At 41.5% G+C, this 23,898-nt stretch overlaps 1 protein-coding gene across 3 annotated transcripts in view; it reads left to right on the forward strand.

The window, feature by feature from the left end:
• Positions 1 to 845: 845 nt before the first annotated feature.
• Positions 846 to 23,898, forward strand: part of LOC117009864 (bromodomain-containing protein 2-like) — a 42,270-nt gene continuing 19,217 nt past the window's right edge. For 2 of the 3 annotated variants that reach the window (XM_033084230.2, XM_033084229.2), the window contains exons 1-7: positions 846 to 927; positions 7,625 to 7,928; positions 9,590 to 9,685; positions 10,040 to 10,081; positions 12,927 to 13,068; positions 19,604 to 19,893; positions 22,685 to 23,056. In XM_033084230.2, the coding sequence (XP_032940121.1) occupies positions 899 to 927; positions 7,625 to 7,928; positions 9,590 to 9,685; positions 10,040 to 10,081; positions 12,927 to 13,068; positions 19,604 to 19,893; positions 22,685 to 23,056 (1,275 nt within the window). In that variant the 5' untranslated portion in view covers positions 846 to 898. Of the gene's footprint in view, positions 928 to 7,624; positions 7,929 to 9,589; positions 9,728 to 10,039; positions 10,082 to 12,926; positions 13,069 to 19,603; positions 19,894 to 22,684; positions 23,057 to 23,898 lie in introns of all 3 variants that reach the window. The other variant, XM_033084231.2, reaches the window with a different exon arrangement.

Here is a 23,898-nt window from a genome sequence, read left to right on the forward strand (position 1 = left end):
CCCTTCGGGTGCCTCCGCCCAATGAGGCCACGGTGGGGCGGGGAGGGGCGGTTGGGTGACGTCAGGGCGCGGCGCGGCCAATGGCGAGGCGGCTGGCGTCTATATAAGGGCGGGCGGGGGCAGGCCGAGAGGCGCCATTTCGCGGGGACGAAGGGACGGAGCGGGTCGGGCCCGGCGCGCGAGGGGGGCGGCCCCAACCCGGCTCCATCCCCCGCCTCCGCCGTCCCGGAGGGCTCCGGGACCCTCCCCGGACCCTCCCCGGCCTCCGCAGCGACCCCTGCCTGCGGCCACCGGCGGCGAGGGGGCCGCCTCCGCCCGGCTTCTTCCACCACCTTCCTCCCTCCCTTCCGCCCCCCCTCCCCGCTTCACCTCAGCGAGCCAAGATGGAGCGCGGCCGCTGAGATCCCGCCGAATATCCGCCGTCATCCGCCGCTCCACCCGCGGCTCCGCGCCTCGCTCCGCCCGCCCGCGGCCGCCGCCGGCTCGCAGCGACTCGGCGAGGGTTGTATCGAGCGGATCGCGCCGCGTTCGGCGGGTCCGGTGAGGCTCCGAAGGAAGGACCCCCCCCCCCACCTCTCCCTCACCCCACCACCGTTACATCCCCTCAGAGCGGCGCCGCCATTTTCGCCGCGCCCCGTGGATGTGAGGCCGAGCGCGGGTCTCCCCCCAACCCCGCCGGGCTTGAGCTGCACCCAAAGGGGAGGGGGCTCCCGGCAAGACCCCCCTCCCCGAGCACCGGGGATGCGCTGACGGTGGAGGGGCCCCCACCGGGCCGGCAGCGGCGAAGCTTTGGCCGGGCAAAGTGGGGGGCTCGTCGGAGGAGACGGCGGGAGGTGGAGGAGGAGGAGGAGGAGAGGAAGGCCGGCCGGGCCCGCGGGCCGCGCACGCAGCCGCCGGGATGTTGCAGAATGTGAATCCCCAGAGCAAGTAGGTGCTGGCGCCGTGGGGTGAAAAGGGATTTTTTATTTGGTGGGGGAAATGGGGGGTGTTGGTGTGAAGGGGAAAAGCGCGGCCTGCTGGCGGTGGGGGACCCCCGAGTTGTGGCGTTGTGGCGGTGACATTGGGGTTCTGTGCTGGGTTTGTGTCGTGCTGTGACAGGGATGTGGGGATCCCTCAAATTGTGGCGTTGTCACATTGGGATCCCCGAATTGTGGTTGTGGCACTCGTGTGTTGGAGCTGTGTCACCCCCATGTTGTGACAGTGACAGGGGGACCCCAAATTTTGGCAGTGTCACTTTGAGACCCAAATACTGTGACAGTGATATTGGGGTCCCCAGATTGTGGCAGTGTCATTTTGGGACCCCTGTGCTGGGCCTGCGTCACCCTCAGGCTGTGACAGTGACATTGGGACCCCAGGATTGTGGCAGTGTCACTGTGGGACCCAAATACTGTGACAGTGACATTGGGACCCCAAAATTGTGGTTGTGTCACTGTGGGACCCCCAATTTGTGATTGTGTCACTTTGGGGTCCCCAGGTTGTGGTGGTGTCATTTTGGATTGACATGCTGTCACCATGTCACCCCCAGGCTGTGACAGTGACATTGGGATCCCCAAGATTGTGGCAGTGTCACTTTGGGACCCCCAAATTGTGGCAGTGTCACTGTGGGACCCAAATACTGTGACAGTGACATTGGGATCCCCAATTTGTGATGGTGTCATTTTGGGACCTCCAAATTGTGACAGTGTCACTTTGGGAACCCCACATGGGGTGAGTGTCACCCCCGTGTTGTGACAATGACACTGGGATCCCCAGTTTGTGGTTGTGTCACTTTGGGACCCCAAAATTGTGGCAGTGTCACTTTGAGACCCAAATACTGTGACAGTGACATTGGGACCCCCAATTTGTGGTTGTGTCACTTTGGGACCCCAAGATTGTGACAGTGTCATTTTGGGACCCTTGTGCTGGGCCTGTGTCACCCCCAGGCTGTGACAATGACTGGGGGTCCCCAAAATTGTGGCACTGTCACTGTGGCACTCGTGTGTTGGAGGTGTGTCACCCACAGGCTGTGACAGTGTCATTGGGACCCCAAGATTGTGGCGGTGTCATTTTGGATTGACATGCTGTCACCATGTCACCCCCAGACTGTGACAAGAACAAGGGGAACCCCAATTTGAGGTTGTGTCATTTTGGGACCCAAATATTGTGACAGTGACATTGGGATCCCCAAACTGTGTTTGTGTCACTGTGGGACCCCCAAGATTGTGGCAGTGTCATTATGGGATCCACATGCTGTCACCATGTCACTCCCAGGCTGTGACAGTGACAGGGGGACCCCAAATTTTGGCTGTGTCACTGTAGGACCCCCAAGATTGTGGCAGTGTCACTTTGGGACCCCTGTGCTGGGCCTGTGTCACCCCCAGGCTCTGACAATGACAGGGGGACCCCAAAATTGTGGCAGTGTCACTGTGGGAACCTCAAATTGTGACAGTGACATTGGGATCCCCAAATTTGTGGTTGTGTCGCTTTTGGATCCCCAGATTGTGGCAGTGTCGTTTTGGGATCCCTGTGTTGGATCTGTGTCACTCCCATGTTATGACAGTGACATTGGGATCCCCAATTTGTGGTGGTGTCACTTTGGGATCCCCAACATTGTGGCAGTGTCACTTTGGGATCCACATGCTGTCACTATGTCACCCCCAGGCTGTGACAATGACATTGGGACCCCAAAATTGTGGTTGTGTCACTTTGGGACCCCAATATTGTGGCAGTGTCACTTAGGGATCCTCATGCTGGGTCTGTGTCACCCCCAGGCTGTGACAGTGACAGGGGCACCCCAAAATTGTGGCACTGTCACTGTTGCACTCGTGTGTCGGAGCTGTGTCACCCATAGGCTGTGACAGTGTCACTGTAGGACCCCAAATTGTGACAGAGTCACTTTAGGACCCCCACATGGGGTGAGTGTCACCCCCAGGCTGTGACAGTGACATTGGGATCCCCAATTTGTGATTGTGTCATTTTGGGACCCCCATGCTGTGACAGTGACATTGGGATCCCAAAATTGTGGTGGTGTCGCTTTGGGACCCCCAGACTGTCACAGTGTCATTATGGGATCCACATGCTGTCACCTTGTCACCCCCAGGCTGTGACAGTGACAGGGAGACCCCAAATTTTGGCTGTGTCACTGTAGGATCCTCAAATTTGTGGTTGTGTCACTTTGGGACCCCCAAGATTGTGGCAGTGTCACGTTGGGACCCAAATGCTGTGACAGTGACATTGATGTCCCCAAATTGTGGCAGTGTCAGTTTGGGATCCACATGCTGTCACCATGTCACCCCCATGTTGTGACAGTGACATTGGGACCCCAAAATTGTGGCAGTGTCACTTTGAGACCCAAATACTGTGACAGTGACATTGGGACTCCCAATTTGTGGTTGTGTCACTTTGGGACCCCAAAATTGTGGCAGTGTCACTGTGGATTGATACGCCGTCACCGTGTCACCCCCAGGCTGTGACAAGGACATTGGGACCCCAAATTGTGGTGGTGTCACTTTGGGACCCAAATATTGTGACAGTGACATTGGGATCCCTAAAATTGTGGCAGTGTCACTTCAGCCCCCTAAATTGTGGCAATGTCATTTTAGGATCCTCATGCTGGGCCTGTGTCACCCTCAGGCTGTGACAATGACAGGGGGTCCCCAAAATTTTGGCAGTGTCGCTTTGGGACCCCCATGATGTGACAGTGACATTGGGATCCCCAAATTTGTGGTTGTGTCACTTTGGGACCCCTAGATTGTGGTGGTGTCATTTTGGATTGGTATGCTGTCACTGTGTCACCCCCAGGCTGTGACAGTGACATTGGGATCCCCAGTTTGTGGTTGTGTCACTTTGGGATCCCCAAATTGTGGCAGTGTCATTTTGGGATTGACATGCTGTCACCTTGTCATCCCCAGGCTGTGACAGTGACAGGGGGATCCCCAAATTTTGGCTGTGTCACTTTGGGACCCCAAAATTGTGGCATTATCACCTCCCAGGCTGTGACAATGACAGGAGGACACCAAAACTGTGGCACTGTCGCCTCCCAGGCTGTGACTGTGACATTGTGACCCCCCCAAATTGTGGCAGTGGCACCGAGGTGACCCCGTCCTTGTCACCGGGGTCGTGCCCTTGGGGACAATCCTGGGGTCACTCAGGGGTCAGCTGTGGGAAAAAATGGAATCCACAATTACTGGATCCCAAAAAATTCTGGGATTGATGTCCTGGGGTGTCCCCAAATCCTGGGTTTGGTGTCATGAGGGTCCCCAAAATCCTTGGGATTGGTGTCCTGGGGGTCCCCAAAATTCTTGGGATTGGTGTCCCAGGGTGTCCCCAAAATCTTTGGGGTTGGTGTCCTGGGGTCCCCAAAATTCTGGGATTGGTGTCCCAGGGTGTCCCCAAATCCTGGATCCCCCAAAAATCCTGGAATTGGTGTCTTGGTGTCCCCAAATAATTGGGATTTATATCATGAGTGTCCTCAAAATTCTGGAGTTGATGTCCTGGGGGTCCCCAAAATCCTGGAATTGGTGTCCTGGGGTCCCCAAAATTCTGGGATTGGTGTCCTGGGGGTCCCTAAATCCTGGATCCCCCAAAATCCTGGAATTGTCATGGGGTTTCCAAAAATTCTTGGGATTGATGTCCTGGGGGTCCCCGGAATTCTTTTGATTGGTGTCTTGGCGTCCCCAAAATCCTTGGGATTGGTGTCCCCATTCCTGGATCCCCCTAAAATTCTGGGTTTTGTATTCTGGGGTTCCCAAAATTCTTGGGATTGGTGTCATGAGGGTCCCCAGAATCCTGGGATTGGTGTCCTGGGGTCCCCAAATAATTGGAGTTGGTGTCCTGGGTGTCCCCAAATCCTTGTGAGTGGTGTCCCCCAATCCTGGATCCCCCAAAATCCTGGGATTAGTGTCCTGGGGGTCCCCAAAATTCCTGGGATTGGTGTCCTGGGGTGTCCCAAAATCTTTGGGATTGATGTCTTGGGGTCCCCAAAATTATTTGGATTGGTGTCCTGGGCTGTCCCCAAATCTTGGTTCCTCCAAAATCCTGAAATTGTTGTCCTGGGGTTCCCAAAATTCTGGGATTGGTGTCCTGGGGTCCCCAAATCCTGGATCCCCCCAAAGTCCTGGAATTGGTGTCTTAGTGTCCCCAAATCTTTGGGATTGATGTCCTGGGGTCCCCAAAAATCCTGGGATTGGTGTCCTGGGAGTCCCTGAAATTCTTAGATTGGTGTCCTGGAGTTCCCAAAATTCTTGGGATTGGTGTCAAAAATTATTGGGCTCGATGTCCTGGGGGTGCCCAGATCCTGGATCCCCCCAAAATCCTGGAATTGGTGTCCTGGAGGTCCCCAAAATTTTTGGGATTTGTGTCCTGGGGTCCCCAAATAATTGGGATTGGTGTCCCAGGGTGCCCCCAAATCCTGGATCCCCCCAAAATCCTGGGATTGGTGTCCTGGGGTGTCCCCAAATCCTGGATCCCCCAAAACCCTGGAATTGTTGTCCTGGGGATCCCCAAAATTTTTGGGATTGGTGTCCTGGGGTCCCCAAAATTTTTAGGATTGGTGTCCTGGGGTCCCCAAAATTCTTGGGATTGATGTCTTGGTGTCCCCAAAATCCTGGGATTGATGTCCTGGGGTGTCCCCAAATACTGGGATTGGTGTCCTGGGGTCCCCAAAATTCTTGGGATTGGTGTCATGAGGGTCCCCAAAATCCTGGAATTGGTGTCCTGGGGTCCCCCAAAATTCTTGGGATTGGTGTCCCAGGGTGTCCCCAAATCCTTGTGAGTGGTGTCCCCCAATCCTGGATCCCCCAAAATCCTGGGATTAGTGTCCTGGGGGTCCCCAAAATTCCTGGGATTGGTGTCCTGGGGTGTCCCCAAATCCTTGGGATTGGTGTCCTGGGGTCCCCAAAATTTTTGGGATTGGTGTCCTGGTGTCCCCAAAATCCTGTAACTGGTGTCTTGGTGGCCCCAGAATTTTTGGAATTGGTGTCCTGGGGTGCCCCCAAATCCTGGAGCCCCCAAATATCCTGGAATTGATGTCCTGGAGGTCCCCAAAATTATTGGGATTGGTGTCCTTAGTGTCCCCAAAATTCTGGGATTGGTGTCATGAGAGTCCCCAAATAATTTGGATTGGTATTCTGGGGGTCCCCAAAATGCCTGGGATTGGTGTCCTGGGGGTCACCAAATTCCTGGGATTGGTGTCAAAAATTATTGGGCTTGATGTCCTGGGGGTGCCCAAAATTTTTGGGATTGGTGTTCTGGGGTCCCCAAAATTCTTGGAATTGGTGTCAAAAATTATTGGGCTCGATGTCCTGGGGGTGCCCAGATCCTGGATCCCCCAAAAATCCTGGAATTGGTGTCCCGGAGGTCCCCAAATATTTGGGATTTGTAACATGAGGGTCCCAAAATTTTTGGGATTGATGTCCTGGGGGTCCCCAAATAATTTAGATTTTTTTTTTTTTTTTTTTTTTTTGTCCTGAATCCCTGGATTTTTCCCCATAAAAATCCTGGGAATTTAAGGCTGGAATTCTCAGGGGGGTTAAAGGTCAAAATTCTTTGGAGTTTGTGAGAAAAATAACGGGATTTTTACAGCTGAAATTCCAGATTTTTTGGGAGTTCATAGTGAAATTTCTTGGGGTTCAGGGCCAAAATCCTCAGGAATTTTTGTCTAAAATTTCTGGGATTTCAGGATCAAATTTTCAGTAATTTCTGTCTGAAATTCCATCGTGGAAGCACAAAAAAAAGGTCAGAATTTTAGGGGCAAAATTGCTGATTTAGGATCGGTTTTAGCTGCGATTTTGGGATTTTTTTTCTGGGATTACATGACCAAAATTTTTGGGTATTTTTCACTGAGAATTCCAGGATTTCAGCACCAAAATCCTCAGGAATTTTTGCCTAAAATTCCATTGTGGAAGCCCAAAAAAATCGGAATTTTTGCGATTTTGGCATCGATTTTCGCTGCGATTTCAGGATTTTTTCTTGGGATTTCAGGACCAAAATCTTCTGGAATTTTTGACTGAGATTCTCAGGATTTTTTGCCAAATCCTCAGGAATTTCTGCCTAAAATTCCCATGATTTTGGCCAGAATTTTAAGGAATTTCTGCCTGAAATTCCATCAGGGAAACCCCCAAAAAAATCAGAATTTTTGCGATTTTGGCACCGATTTTCGCTGCAATTTCGGGATTTTTTTCTGGAATTTCATGGCCAAAATCTGGAATTTTTGCCTGAGATTCTCTGGATTTTGTCTAAAATTTTCTGGAATTTCTGCTTAAAATTCCCAACATTTTTTACCAAATTCTCAGGAATCTTTGGCTGAAATTCCATCGCGGAACCCCAAAAAAAATCGGAATTTTTGCGATTTTAGCGTCAATTTTCGCTGCAATTTCGGGATTTTTCCTGAGATTTCATGGCCAAAATCCTCAAGAATTTTTCACTGAGAATTCCAAGATTTCAGGATCAAAACCCTCAGGAATTTCTGTCTGAAATTCTCAGGATTTTTTACCGAATCCTCAGGAATTTTTGCCTAAAATTCCTTTGCGGAACCCCAAAAAAATCAGAATTTTTGCGATCTTGGCGCCGATTTTCGCTGCAATTTCAGAATTTTTTCCCACCATCCCCTCTTAACCTTTTCCCTCCTATATTTTACATTTCCCAGGATTTTGGGGGAGGGCAATGCCACCCTCATGGCTTTGGCCACCACGGACTCGACTCCCGGCAAACGAATCCGCAAACCTTCGCTGCTCTACGAGGGATTCGAGAGCCCCACCATGGCCTCGGTGCCTTCCCTGGCCAACCCCCAGGTGAATCCTCCTCCCCCGGAGGTTTCCAACCCCAAAAAACCCGGCAGGATCACCAATCAGCTGCAGTACCTGCACAAGGTGGTGATGAAAGCTCTGTGGAAGCATCAGTTCGCTTGGCCCTTCCGTCAGCCCGTGGACGCCGTCAAGTTGGGATTGCCGGTAAAGTTCGGGGGGGATTTTTTAAAGATTTTGGAGGGGTTGGTTGGGATTTTTTATAAATTTTTTGGGGGATTTTTAGTAAATTTTTGGGGGAATTTTTGGGGGATTTTTTGGGATTTTTTTGGGAATTTTAGTGATTTTTTGGGAATTTTTTGGGAATTTTTTGGGATTTTTTGGAGATTTTTTTGAGTTTTTTTGGGGATTTTTTGGGATTTTTTTGAGTTTTTTTGGGATTTTTTGGAGGTTTTTTTGGGATTTTTTGGGGATTTTTTGGGATTTTTTGGAGATTTTTTTAAGGATTTTTGGGATTTTTTGGAGATTTTTTGGGAATTTTTTTGGATTTTTTGGAGATTTTTTTGGGAATTTTTGGGATTTTTTGGAGATTTTTTTGGGAATTTTTGGGATTTTTTGGAGATTTTTTTGGGAATTTTTTGGGATTTTTTGGAGATTTTTTTGGGAATTTTTGGGATTTTTTGGAGATTTTTTTGGGAATTTTTTGGGATTTTTTGGAGAATTTTTTGGGATTTTTTGAGAATTTTTTTGGGAATTTTTGGAGATTTTTTGGGATTTTTTGGGATTTTTTTAGGGATTTTTTTGAGATTTTTTGGGATTTTTTTGAGATTTTTTCGGGATTTTTTGGGATTTTTTGGAGATTTTTTTGGGTTTGGGATTTGAGTTTTTTTTGGAATTTTTTGGGATTTTTTGGAGAATTTTTTGGGGATTTTTTGCGATTTTTTTGAGTTTTTTTGGGGATTTTTTGGAGATTTTTTGGGGATTTTTGGAGATTTTTTCGAGCTTTCTTGGGGATTTTTTGGGATTTTTTTGAGGTTTTTTTGGGAATTTTTGGGGATTTTTTTGAGGTTTTTTTGGGAATTTTTTTGGATTTTTTGGAGATTTTTTTGGGATTTTTTCGGAGATTTTTTTGGGAATTTTTGGGATTTTATTTGGGAATTTTTGGGGATTTTTTGGAGATTTTTTTGGGATTTTTTGATTTTTTTTTGTGGGGGGGATTTTTTAAAAATTTTTTTGGGGATTTATTTTTAATATTTTTGGGGATTTTTAGTGATTCTTTTGGGGATATTTGGGATTTTGGGGGATTTTTTGGGGTGAAATCCCAAAATTTGGGAAAAAAAAAAATCCCCAAATTCTGGGGGGTTTTGGGGCTCAAAATTTGGGTTTTGGGATTTTCTTTGGATTTTTATTTTTGGGGGATTTTTTGGGATTTTTTTGGGATTTTCTTGGGATTTTTGGGGTGATTTTTGGGATTTTTTTAGATTTTATTTTTAGGGGCTTTGGGGGTGATTTTTTGGGGATTTTTTTTGTGTTGATCCTAGAATTAATCTAAATTTGATCCCAAAGTTTAGATTGATTCAGGATTTAATTTAAATTTGATCCCAAAATTAGTTTTGGGTTGTTTCTGTATTCAGTTTAAAATTGATGCTAAGATTAAATTTGATCCCCAAATTAATTTTCCTTTAATCCTAAAATAAATTTAAATTTTATCCTAAGAATAATTTCAAAATCCTAAGAATAATTTCAAAATCCATCAAAATTTCACTCCAAAAATCCCCAAATTTCAGCAAAATCATCCCAAAAAAAAAAAAAGAATTCTTGAATGTGCTAAACCCTAAATTTGAATTTTTTCCCCCCAAAAAAATCAGGATTATCACAAAATCATCAAGCAGCCGATGGACATGGGGACCATCAAGAGGAGGCTGGAGAACAATTATTACTGGGGAGCTGCAGAGTGCATGCAGGACTTCAACACCATGTTCACCAACTGCTACATCTACAACAAGGTACAAAAAATGGTGCAAAAATGGTACAAAAACATCACAAAAAATGCCCAAAAAATATTCAAAATATAGTCAAAATTATGGGACTAAAATGGCAAAAAATCGGGATAAAAACACCCAAAAATGACACAAAAACACCCAAAAAATGGCACAAAAATATCCAAAAAATACCCAAAAAAAATCGAAATAAACCCCCCAAAAATTCCAAAAAATTGCCAAGAAATATCCAAAAAATAACCAAAAAATATCTGAAATAAACACAAAAAAAAGTCACAAAAACTCAATTATTACTGGGGAGCTGCAGAGTGCATGCAGGACTTCAACACCATGTTCACCAACTGCTACATCTACAACAAGGTACAAAAAATGGCATAAAAACACCACAAAAAATACCCAAAAAATATTCAAAATATAGTCAGAAATATGGGACTAAAATGGCAAAAAATCAGGATAAAAACTCCCAAAAATGGCACCAAAAACACCCAAAAAATACAAAAAAAAATGTAAAATATGGCCAGAAATATGGAATTAAAATGGCAAAAAATCAGTACAAAAACACCCCAAAATACCCAAAAAATATTCAAAATATAGTCAAAATTATGGCATTAAAATGGCAAAAAAATGACACAAAATCACCCAAATAATATCCCAAAAATATTAAAAAAAAATCAAAGAAATATTCAAAATATAGTGAAAATTATGGTATGAAAATAAAAACAATTGGTACAAAAACACCCAAAAAATGGCACAAAGACACCCAAAAAATGGCACAAAAATATCCAAAAAACACCCAAAAAATGGCATGAAAATATTCAAAATAAAATCCAAAAATGGCACAAAAACACCCAAAAATACCAAAAAAACATTCAAAATAAACTCTAAAAATGGCACAAAAACACCCAAAAAATATTCAAAATAAACCCCAAAAATGGCACAAAAGTACCCAAAAAATATTTTTAAAAATCAAAAAAATACCCAAAAAATACAGAAAAAATATCTGAAATATAGACAGAAATATGGGATTAAAATGGCACAAAAACACCAAAAAATTGCACAAAAATACCTAAAAAATAACTAAAATAAATTCCAAAAATGGCACAAAAACACCCAAAAAACACCCAAAAAATGGCATGAAAATATTGAAAATAAACTTCAAAAATGGCACAAAAACACCCAAAAAAATCCAAAAAATATTCAAAATATAGTCAAAATTATGGCATTAAAATGGCAAAAAATTGGTACAAAAACAGCCAAAAAATACAAAAAAAATATATAAAATATAGCCAGAAATATGAAATTAAAATGGCAAAAAATCAGTACAAAAACACCCCAAAATACCCAAAAAATATTCAAAATATAGTCAAAATTATGGTATTAAAATGGCAAAAATTGGTACAAGAATATCCAAAAAATATTCAAAATATAGCCAGAAATATGGCATGAAAATAGAAAAAAAATGGCACAGAAACACCCAAAAATGGGACAAAAACACCCAAATAATATCCCAAAAATATTAAAAAAAAATCAAAAAAATATTCAAAATATAGTGAAAATTATGGTATGAAAATAAAAACAATTGGTACAAAAACACCCAAAAAATGGCACAAAGACACCCAAAAAATGGCACAAAAATATCCAAAAAACACCCAAAAAATGGCATAAAAATGTTAAAAATAAAATCCAAAAATGACACAAAAACACTGAAAATAAATAAAAAATAAATCCCAAAAATGGCACAAAAACATCCTAAAAAATCCAAAAAATATTCAAAATATAGTCAAAATTATGGCATTAAAATGGAAAAAAATGGCACAAAAACACCCCCAAAAAATAAAAAAAAATCTAAAATAAATCCCAAAAATGGCACAAAACCACCCAAAAAATACCCAAAAAATATTCAAAATAAACTCTAAAAATGGCACAAAAACACCCAAAAAACACCCAAAAAAGGCATAAAAATATTCAAAATAAACTTCAAAAATGGCACAAAAACACCCAAAAAATATCCAAAAAATATTTAAAATATAGTCAAAATTATGGTGTTAAAATGGCAAAAAATTGGTACAAAAACACCCCAAAAAAATCCAAAAAATATTCAAAATAAACCCCAAAAATGGCACAAAAACACCCCAAAAAAATCCAAAAAATACCCCAAAAAAATGGCAAAAAACACCAAAAATTCTCATTTTTCCCCATTTTTTAAAATTTGGAAAATCCAAAAAAATCCACCAAAATAAAGGAAAAAAATCCAAAAAAATTTTGTTTTAATTTTTAAAAAATGTTTAAATAAATCCTTGAAAAATTAAGAAAAAATCTGAAATTTTTGTCTTGAAATTTAAAAAAAAAAATGGGAAAAAAACCCCAGGAACAGTAAAAAAAAGGAAAAAAATTTGATTAAAAATCTTGAAAATTGTTTAAAAATATTTTTTAAAAGTCCTTTAAAAATTTCTGAAAAATATAAAAACAATTTTATGAATCCCTTTAAAATGAAAGAAAAAAAAGGCAAAAAATCAGAAAAAAATCACCAAAAATTCCAAAAAAAATCAGAAAAAATCCCAAAAAAATTCTGAAAAAATTCTGAAAAAAATCCAAAAAATTCCCAAAAATTCCAGCTATTTCCCCACCCTTAATTCTGATTTTTTTTTTGTCCCCCAGCCCAGGGATGACATCGTTCTGATGGCTCAAACCCTGGAAAAAACCAAAAAAAAATCCAAAAATCCTGAAAAAAAAGGAAAAAAAATCCCAAAAAATTTTCTCAAAATTGTTTAAAAAATATCTAAAAATATCTAAAAATGTTTTAAAATGCCTAAAAAATTCCTTGAAAAAATTTTTTAGAAAAACCCAAAAAATTTCCTTAAAATAAGAAAAAAGCAGAAGAAGAAAAACAAAATTAAAAATTTAACTGGAAAATAATTTAAAAGAAAGGAGAAAAAATCTCATTAAAAATGCAAAAAAAATCTGAAAATATTCTTAAAAATTGTTTAAAAATACCTTTTAAAAATCTTTTAAAATTTCCTGAAAAGTATTTTAAAAAATGCTTTAAAAAATTAGGAAAAAATCACAAAAAAATTTAAGAAAAATCAGAAAAAAACACCAAAAAATTTTTAAAAAATTCTGAAAAAATTCTGAAAAAAATCCAAAAAATTCCCAAAAATTCCAGATATTTCCCCACCCCTTAATTCTGATTTTTTTTGTCCCCCAGCCCACGGATGACATCGTTCTGATGGCTCAAACCCTGGAAAAACTCTTCCTGCAGAAGGTGGCGCAGATGCCCCCGGAGGAGCAGGAGCTGCTGCTGCCCCTGGCCAAGAACAGCCACAAGAAAGGGGCAGCCAGGGCTGCAGGTATTGATTCATTAACTAATTAATTAGGGAGTTAATTAATTGGGGATCAAGCAGCTGGATGTAGGAATTCAGATTTTAATTTAGAAATTAATTGGGGCATTAATTAGAGATCCAACACGTGGATCCAGCAGAAATTTGGGAATTAATTTGGGATCAAACTCTTAAATTCAGTTATTAATTAATTAATTAGTTAATTAGGGACTTAATTAATTGGGGGTTAAATAGTTGGATGCAGGAATTCAGATTTTAATTTAGGAATTAATTGGGGAATTAATTAGAGATCCAACACGTGGATCCAGCAGAAATTTGGGATTAATTTGGGATCAAACTCCCAGATTTGGGAATTAATTGGGGATCAAACTCCTAAATTCAGTTATTAATTAATTAATTATTTAGTTAATTAGGGAATTAATTAATTGAGGATCAAGCAGTTGGATGCAGGAATTCAGATTTTAATTTAGGAATTAATTGGCGAATTAATTAGAGATCCGACGTGTGGATCCAGCAGAAATTTGAGAATTAATTGAGGATCAAATTCCTGAATTCAAGAATTAATTAATGTATTAATTAGGAAATTAATTAATTGGGGATCAAGCAATTGGATGCAGGAATTCAGATTTTAATTTAGGAATTAATTGGGGAATTAATTAGAGATTCAATGTATGGATCCAGCAGAAATTTGGGATTAATTTGGGATCAAACTTTTAAATTAATGTATTAATTGATTAATTAATTAGGGAGTTAATTAATTTGGGATCAAGCAGTTGGATGCAGGAATTCAGATTTTAATTTAGAAATTAATTGGGGAATTAATTACAGGTTTAACGTGTCGATCTAGCAGAAATTTGGGAATTAATTTGGGATCAAACTCTTAAATTTAGGTATTGATTAATTAATTAATTAGGGAATTAATTAATTGGGGATCAAACAGCTGGATGCAGGAATTTAGATTTTAATTTAGGAATTAATTGGGGATCAAACTCCTGGATTTGGAAATTAATTGTTGAATTAATTCAGGAATTAATTGAGGATCAAATTCTTGAATTCAGTTATTAATCAATTAATTAGGGAATTAATTAATTGAGAATCAAACACTTGGATGTAGGAATTCAGATTTTAATTTAGGAATTAATTGGGGAATTAATTAGAGATCCAACACGTGGATCCAGCAGAAATTTGGGAATTAATTTGGGATCAAATTCTTATATATGTGTATTAATTAATTAATTAGGTAGGGAATTAATTAATTGAGGATCAAACAACTGGATGCAGAAATTCAGATTTTAATTTAGGAATTAATTGGGGAATTAATTAGAGATCCAACACGTGGATCCAGCAGAAATTTGGAATTAATTTGGGATCAAACTCCTGGATTTGGGAATTAATTGTGAAATTAATTCAGGAATTAATTGAGGATCAAGCTCCTGGATTCAGTTATTAATTAATTAATTGTGGAGTTAATTAATTGAGGATCAAGCAGTTGGATGTAGGAATTCAGATTTTAATTTAGAAATTAATTGGGGAATTAATTAGAGATCCAACGTATGGATGCAGCAGAAATTTGAGAATTAATTGAGGATCAAATTCCTGAATTCAAGAATTAATTAATGTATTAATTAGGAAATTAATTAATTGAGGAGCAAGCAGTTGGATGCAGGAATTCAGATTTTAATTCAGGAATTAATTGGGGAATTAATTAGAGATCCAAGGTGAGGATCCAGCAGAAATTTGGGAATTAATTTGGGATCAAACTCTTAAATTTAGGTATTAATTAGTTAATTAATTAGGGAATTAATTAATTGGGGATCAAGCAAGTGGATGCAGAAATTCAGATTTTAATTTAGGAATTAATTGGGGAAATAATTAGAGATCCAACATTTGGATCTGTCCAAAATTTGGGAATCAATTTGGGAATTAAATGAGAATAAAACTCCCAGATTTGGGATTAATTTGGGATCAAATTCCTGAATTCAGTTATTAATTAATTAATTAATTGGGGAGTTAATTAACTTGGGGATTAAATAGTTGGATGCAGGAATTCAGATTTTAATTTAGAAATTAATTGAGGAATTAATTAGAGATCCAACGTGTGGATTCAGCAGAAATTTGGAATTAATTAGGGAATTAATTGAGGATCAATTTGCTGGATTTAGTTATTAATTAATTAATTGGGGAGTTAATTAATTGAGGATCAAACAGCTGGATGCAGAAATTCAGATTTTAATTTAGGAATTAATTGGGGAATTAATTAGAGATCCAACGTGTGGATCCAGCAGAAATTTGGAATTAATTTGGGATCAAACTCCCAGATTTGGGAATTAATTGGGGATCAAACTCCTAAATTCAGATATTAATTAATTATTTAGTTAATTAGGGAATTAATTGAGGATCGAACAGCTGGATGCAGAAATTCAGATTTTAATTTAGAAGTTAATTGGGGAATTAATTAGAGATCCAAGGTGTGGATCCAGCAGAAATTTGGGAATTAATTTGGGATCAAATTCTTAAATTCATGTATTAATTAATTAATTAATTAGGGGATTAATTAATTGAGGATCAAGCAGCTGGAGGAAAGAATTCAGATTTTAATTGAGGAATTAATTTGAGATCCAACATGTGGATGCAGCAGAAATTTGGAATTTATTTGGGATTAAACTTCTGGATTTGGAAATTAATTGTGGAGTTAATTCAGGATCAAGTTCTTGAATTCAGATATTAATAAGTTAATTAATTAGGGAATTAATTAATTGGGGATTAAATAGTTGGGTGCAGGAATTGAGATTTTAATTTAGGAATTAATTGAGGAATTAATTAGAGATTCAACACATGGATCCAGCAGAAATTTGGGAATTAATTGGGGATCAAACTCCTGGATTTGGGAATTAATTGTTGAATTAATTCAGGAATTAATTGAGGATCAAGCTCCTCAATTCAGTTATTTAATAATTAATTAATTAGGGGATTAATTAATTTGGGATCAAACAGCTAAATGTAGAAATTCAGATTTTAATTTAGGAATTAATTGGGGATCAAATTCCCAGATTCAGGAATTAATTCAGGAATTAATTTGGGATCAAACTCTTGGATTCAGGAATTAATTGGGGAATTAATTGAGGAATTAATTGGAAATTCAACACTGGGATCAGTTTTTTTCTGTCCCTTAAGGTATTTCAAATTCAAATTTTCAGGTTTTTTGTGTCCCCAAATCCCTTTTTCCACATTTTTTGTGTTGTTTAGGATGTCCCCAATTCACTTTTCCAACTTTTTTATGTCTCCCAATCCTTTTTCTCTGGATTTTTGTGTCCTTTAGGATCTTCCCAATCGATTTTTCCAGGCTTTTGTGTCCCCAAATTCCTTTTTACTGTGTTTTTATGTTCTTTAGGATCTTCCCAATCCACTTTTCCAGGTTTTTTGTGTTCCCAAATCCCTTTTTCCAGGATTTTTGTGTCCTTTAGGATATCCCCAGTTCCTTTCTCCAGGATTTTTGTGTCTCCAAATCCCTTTTTCCACATTTTTTGTGTCCTTTAGGATCTTCCCAATCCAGTTTTCCAGGTTTTTTGTGTCTCCCAATCCCATTGCCCAGCTTTTTTGTGCCTCCAAATCGCTTTTTCCAGGTTTTTGTGTTCTCTGATCTTTTTTCCCTGGTTTTATGTGTCTTTTAGGATGTTCTCAATCCTTTTTTGCAGGATTTTTGTGTCTCCCAATCCCATTTCCCAATTTTTTTGTGTCTCTCAATCCACTTTTTTCCAGGTTTTTTGTGTCTCTCAATCCATTTTTCCAGGCTTTTAATGTTCCCAAATCCCTTTTCTCCAGATTTTTTGTGTCTTTCAGAATCTTCCCAATCCAGTTTTCCAGGATTTTTGTGTCTCCCAAATCCCTTTTTTGCAGATTTTTTGTGTCTTCTAATCCCTTTTCCCGAAGTTTTTTTGTGTCTTTCAGGATATTCTCAATCCATTTTCCAGGTTTTTGGTGTGTCCCAGTCCACTTTTCCAGGTTTTTTGTGTTCCCAAATCCCTTTTTCCACATTTTTTGTGTCTTTCTGGATGCCCCCAATCCATTTTTCCAGATTTTTTGTGTCTCCCAATCCCATTTTCCGAGTTTTTGTGTCTCCCAATCCAGTTTCCAGGGTTTTTCTGTCTCCCAATCCCATTTCCCAATTTTTTTGTGTCTCCCAGTCCAGTTTTCCAGGTTTTTTGTGTCTCCTTATCCCCTTTTTCAGGTTCTTTGTGTCCCCAAATCCCATTTTTCTGAATTTTTGTGTCCTTTAGGATGTTCCCAATCCATTTTTCCAGGTTTTTTGTGTCTCCAAATCCCTTTTTCCACATTTTTTGTGTCCTTTAGGATCTTCCCAATCCCTTTTTCCAGGATTTTTGTGTCTCCCAATACACCTTTCCAGGTTTTTTGTGTCTCTCAGTCCCGTTTCCCAAATTTTTTGTGTCTCCCAATCCACTTTTCCAGGATTTTTGTGTCTCCTAATTCCTTTTCCCCAGGTTTTTTGTCTCCTTTAGGATCTTTCTAATCCACTTTTCCAGGATTTTTGTGTCTCCCAATCCCATTTTCCAGATTTTTGTGTCCCCAAATTCCTTTTTCTCTGGAATTTTGTGTTCTTTAGGATTTTTCCAATCCAGTTTTCCAGATTTTTGTGTCTCCCAATCCCATTTTCCCCATGTTTTTTGTGTCCTCAAATCCCTTTTTTCCCAGTTTTTTGTGTCTCCCAATCCACTTTTCCAGGATTTTTGTATTTCCCAATCGCTTGTCCTCATTTTTTGTGTCCTTCAGGATCTTCCCAATTCATTTTTCCAGGTTTTTTGTGTCTCCCAATCCCATTTTCTTGATGTTTTGTGTCCTTTAGGATGTTTCCAATTTATTTTTCCAGGTTTTTTGTGTCTCTCAATCCACTATTCCAGGATTTTTGTGTCTCTCACATCCCATTTTTCTGAATTTTTGTGTCTTTTGGGATGTTCCCAGTTCATTTTTCCAGGTTTTTTGTCTCCCAATCCCATTTTCCAAGTTTTTTGTGTTTCCCAATCCACTTTTCCAGATTTTTTATGTCTCCCAATCCCATTTTCCAATTTTTTGTGTCTCCTAGTCCAGTTTTCCAGGTTTTTTGTATCTCTCAATCCCATTTTCCAGGTTTTTCTGTCCCCAAATCCCTTTTTCTCTGGATTTTTGTGTCCTTTAGCATGTTCCAAATCCACTTTTCCAGGTTTTTTGTGCGTCCCAATCCCATTTTGTTGTTTTTTTTGTGTCTTTTAGGATGTTCCAAATCCATTTTCCAGGTTTTTTGTGTCTGCCAATCCACTTTTCCAGGTTTTTTGTGTCTCCTAATCCTATTTTCTTGATTTTTTGTGTCCTTTAGGATGTTTCCAATCCATTTTCCAGGTTTTTTGTGTCTCCCAATCCCATTTCCCAACTTTTCTGTGTCCTCAAATCCCTTTTTCCAGGATTTTTGTGTCCCACAATCCTCTTTTCCAGGATTTTTGTGTTCTTCAGGATATTCCCAGTTCCTTTCTCCAGGATTTTTGTGTCTCCCAAGCTGCTTTTCCTAGTTTTTTGTGTCCACAAATCCCTTTTTCCGCATTTTTTGTGTTCTTCAGGATGCTCCAAATCCATTTTTCCAGGTTTTTTGCATCTCCCAAATCCACTTCCCCAGGTTTTTTGTGTCTCCCAATCCATTTTATCCAGGTTTTTTGAGTCATTTAGGATATTCCCAGGTTTTTTTCCCAGGATTTTTGTGTCACTCAATCCCTTTTCCACATTTTTTGTGTCTTTCTGGATGCCCCCAATCCATTTTTCCAGGTTTTTTGTGTCTCCCAATTCACTTTTCTAGGATTTTTGTGTCTCCCAATTCACTTTTCTAGGATTTTTGTGTCTCCCAATACACCTTCCCAGGTTTTTTGTGTTTCTTAGTCCCTTTTCCCAAATTTTTGTGTCTCCTAGTCCACTTTTCCAGGTTTTTTGTGTCTCATTATCCCCTTTTTCAGTTTTTTTGTGTCCCCAAATCCCTTTTTTTCTGGATTTTTGTGTCTTTTAGGATCTTCCCAATCCAGTTTTCCAGGTTTTTTGTGTCTCTCAATCCCATTTCCCAACTTTTTTGTGTCCTCAAATCCCTTTTTCCAGGATTTTTGTGTCCTACAATCCACTTTTCCAGGATTTTTGTGTCTCCCAATCCCCCTTTCCAGTTTTTTTGTGTCCCCAAATCCCTTTTCTCTGGAATTTTGTGTTTTCCAGAATGTTGTCAACCTAGTTTTCCAGGATTTTTGTGTCTCTAAATAATTTTTTCCACATTTTTTGTGTCCTTCTGGATGCCCCCAATCCGTTTTTCCAGGTTTTTTGTGTTTCCTAATCCACTTTTTCAGATTCTTTGTGTCTCCCAATCCATTTTATCCAGGTTTTTTGTGTCGTTTAGGATATTCCCAAATCCAATTTTCCAGGTTTTTTTTTCTCCCTAATCCAAATCCCTTGAATTTTTAGGATCCCCCAAATCCCAAATCTGATCCCAATAAACATTCCCTGTTTTTATTTTATTCCCCAGCCCTGCTGGCAGGTGTGAGCAGCCCAGCCCAGCAAGTCCCGGCCGTCTCTTCGGTTTCCCAACCCTCGGCCGCTTTCGCCGCCGCCGCCGAAATCGCCGCGGCCATCGTCACCATCCCGCACCCGTCGGTGATCGCGGCGCCGCTGCTGAAATCGCTGCAGCACCCCGGGGCCGTTCCCAGCAACCCCAGCAATCCCAGTAATCCCAGTAACCCCAGTAATCCCAGTAATCCCAGTAACCCCGGTGCCACCGTCCTGGCAGCCCCCGCGCCCACCCAGCCCGTGGCCAAGGTGAGGGGGGTTGGGGGTTTGAGGTTTTTGGGGGATTTTGGGGTTGGGGGATTTTGGGATTTGGGGATTTTGGGGTTTGGGATTTGGGGGATTTGGGAATTCTGGGGTTGGGGGTTTGGGGGATTTGGGGATTTTGGGGTTTTGGGGTTTGGGGTGGTGGGATTGGGGATTTGGGATTTGGGGATTTTGGGGTTTGGGGGATTTGGGAATTCTGGGGTTGGGGATTTGGGGGACTTGGGAGTTTTGGGGTTTGGGGGATTTGGGGATTTTGGGAATTTTGGGGTTTGGAGGATTTGAGATTTTGGGTTTGGGGGTGTGGGGGTTTTGGGGATTTTGGGGTGTGGGGGGATTTGGTAATTTTAGGGATTTGGGTATTTAGGGATTTGGGTTTTGGGGGATTTGGGGATTTCGGGGTTTGGAGGATTTGGGAATTCTGGGGTTGGGAGTTTGGGATTTTTGGGGTTTGCGGGATTTGGGAATTGTGGGGATTTTTGGGGTTTGGGGATTTTGGGTTTGGGGGATTTGGAGTTTGGGGATTTAGGGTTTGAGGAATTTGGGAGTTGGGGTGTTGGGATTGGAGATTTTGGGTTTGGGGGGATTTGAGAGTTTTGGGGTTTGGGGTTTAAGGAATTGAGGGTTTGGGGTGTGAGATTGGGGGATTTGGGGTTTGGGGATTAAGGAATTTGGGGTTTGGGGGTGGGATTGGGGTTTAAGGGATTTGAGTTTGGGGGATTTGGGGGTTTGGGGTGGTGGGGTTGGGAATTCTGGGTTTGGGGGATTTGGGGTTTGGGGTGTTGAGATTGAGGTTTGGGGGATTTGGGAATGTTGGGGTTTGGGGGATTCGGGATGTTGGGATTGGGGAATTTTGGGGTTTGGAGGGATTTGAGGTTTAAGGAATTTGGGGTGGTAGGATTGGGGATTTTGAGTTTGGGGTTTGGGGATTTTGGGATTTGGCATTTGGGAATTTTGGGCATTTTGGTGTTGGGGGGATTTGGGGGAATTTTGGGTTTGGGGTTTAAGGAATTTGGGGTTTGGGGTGGTGGGATTGTGAATTTTGGGGTTTGGGGGATTTGGGGTTTGGGGGATTTGAGAATTTGGAGTTTGGGGTTTGAGGGATTTGCGAATTCTGGGGTTGGGGGTTTGGGGGATTTGGAAATTCTGGGGGTTTTGGGGTTTGTAGGGTTTGGGAATTTGGGGGATTTGGGGATTTTTGGGGTTTGGGGTGGTGGGATTGGGAGTTTGGGGTTTGGGGGATTTGGGGATTTTTGGGATTTTGGGTTTGGGGTTTGGGGTGGTGGGATCGGGAATTTCGGGTTTGGTGGATTTGGGGATTTTTGGAATTTGGGGTTTGGGAATTTTGGGGTTTGGGGTGGTGGGATTGAGGAATTGGGGTTTGGGGGATTTGGAAATTTTGAGGGTGGGGTTTGAGGAATTTTGGGATCGGGGGTTTGGGGTTTAAGGAATTTGGGGTTTGTGGTGGTGGGATTGTGAATTGTAGCGTTGGAGGGGTTGGGGGATTTGGGGTTTGGGGGATTTGAGTTTGGGGGATTTGGGAATTTTGGGTTTGGGGTGGTGGGATTGGAGATTTAGGGTTTGGGGGATTTGGGAATTTTGGGGTTTGGGGATTTTGGGGTTTGGCATTTGGGAATTCTGTGGATTTTGGGGTTTGGGGGATTTGGAGATTTTTGGGATTTGGGTCATTTGGGGATTTGGGGAATTTGGGGTTGAGGAATTTGGGGTTTGGGGTGGTGGAATTGGGATTTGGGGTTTGGGTTTGGGGGATTTGGGAGTTTTGAGGTTTGGGGGCTTTGGGGATTTTGGGGTTTGGGGTTTGGGGAATTCAGGTGTTTGGGGTGGTGGGATTGGGATTTGGTGTTTGGGGGATTTGGGGATTTTGGGGGTTTGGGTTTGGGAGATTTGAGAGTTTCGGCGTTTGGGAATCTTGGGGATTTTGGAGTTTGGGAATTTTGGGGTTTGGGGGTTTAGGGGATTTGGGGTGGTGGGATTGGAGTTTGGGGTGATGGGATTGGGGTTTGGGGGATTTGGGGTTTGGGGGATTTGGGGATTTTGGGATTTGGGAACTTTAGGGTTTGGGGAATTTTGGGGGTTTGGGGGATTTTGGGGTTTGACATTTGGAAATTTTGGGGTTTGGGGGATTTGGGGGGATTTTGAGGTTTGAGGGATTTGGGGTGGTGGGATTGGGAATTTTGGGGTTTGGAGCATTTGGATGATTTGTAAATTTTGGGGTTGGGGTTTGGGGATTTTGGGATTTGGCATTTGGGAATTTTGCGGATTTTGGTGTTTGGGGGATTTGGGGGAATTTTGAGGTTTGGGGTTTAAGGAATTTGGAGTGGTGGGATTGGGAATTCTGGGTTTGGGGTTTAGGGGGTTTGGGGGATTTGGGGATTTTGGGGTTTGGCATGTGGGAATTTTGGGGATTTGGGGTTTGGGTTTGGGAGATTTGGGGATTTTGGGGTTTGAGGTTTAAGGAATTGGGGGTTTGGGGTGGTGGGATTGGGAATTTTGGGGTTTGGGGGATTTGCAGTTTGGGGAATTTGAGTTTGGGTTGCTAGGATTGGGATTTGGGATGGAATTCCAGGTGGGAATTTAGGATTTGGGACACTGGAGTGGAATTTTGGGGCACTGGGGTGAAATTCTGGTTCCTGGAACGGGATTTTTTCGATATTGGAACGAGCTTTTTCTTCCTGGAATGAAATTTTGGGTCTCTAAAACACAATTTATCAACACCCCACCAACCAACCCCTCACAAATTCTCCAACTCTCTCCCCAGAAAAAAGGAGTAAAACGAAAAGCCGACACCACCACGCCCACCACCACGGCCATCATCGCCACCAGCGGCGGCGAATCCTCCCCTTCCATCGCCGACAACGCCAAAGCCGCCAAAATCCCGGCGCGGCGCGAGAGCGGCCGCCCCATCAAACCCCCCAGGAAGGATTTACCGGATTCCCAACAGCACCAAACGTCCAAGAAAGGGAAACTTTCGGAGCAGTTGAAATATTGCAACGGGATTTTGAAGGAGTTGTTGTCCAAAAAACACGCGGCCTACGCGTGGCCGTTCTACAAACCCGTGGACGCGTCGGCCTTGGGGCTCCACGATTATCACGAGATCATCAAGCATCCCATGGATCTCAGCACCATCAAGGTTTGGGTTTTTTTTGGGGTTGTTTGGGGTTTTTTTAATGGTGTTTTAGGGATTTTTTTGGATTTTTTTGGGGTTTTTAGGATTTTTTGGGTGATTTTTGGTTTTTTTTAAAGATTTTTTAGGGATTTTTGAAGGATTTTATAGGGGTTTTTTGGGTTCTTGGGGGGATTTTATGAGGATTTTTTTACAAATTTTTGGGGGGATTTTTTGAGGATTTTTGGAGTTTTTTGAGGATTTTTGGTTTGCTTTTTGGTTTTTTTGAGCATCTTTTGGGATTTTTTAGGGATTTTTCGGATTTTTTTCAGGATTTTTGGGGGGGATTTTTGAAGGATTTTTTAGGGGATTTTTTGAGATTTTTGAGCAGTTTTTGGGGGTTGTTTTTGGTGTTTTGAAGACTTTTAGGGATTTTTTAAAGGATTTTGAGGAGCGTTCTTAGGATTTTTTTAAAGATTTTTTTTTATTATTTTGGGGGTTTAAAGGTTTTTTGAGTAGTTTTTGATCATTCCATGACTTCATTGACTCTTCCATGACCTTTTTGACCCTTCCAGGACTTCACTGACCCTTCCATGACTTGATTTACCCTTCCATGACTCCATTGACCCTTCCATGATCCCATTGAGACTTCCATGACCCCATTGAGACTTCCATGACCCCATTGACCCTTTCATGACCTCATTGACCCTTCCATTGACCCCATTGACCCTTTCATGACCCCATTGACCCTTTCATGACCTCATTGACCCTTCCATTGACCCCATTGACACTTCCATGACCTCATTGACCCTTCTATGACTTGGTTGACCTTTCCATGATCTAGTTGATGATTCCATGACTCCATTGGT

This window comes from Catharus ustulatus, chromosome 36, assembly GCF_009819885.2.
Source record: "Catharus ustulatus isolate bCatUst1 chromosome 36, bCatUst1.pri.v2, whole genome shotgun sequence".
In the NCBI taxonomy this organism is placed as follows: Eukaryota; Metazoa; Chordata; class Aves; order Passeriformes; family Turdidae; genus Catharus; species Catharus ustulatus.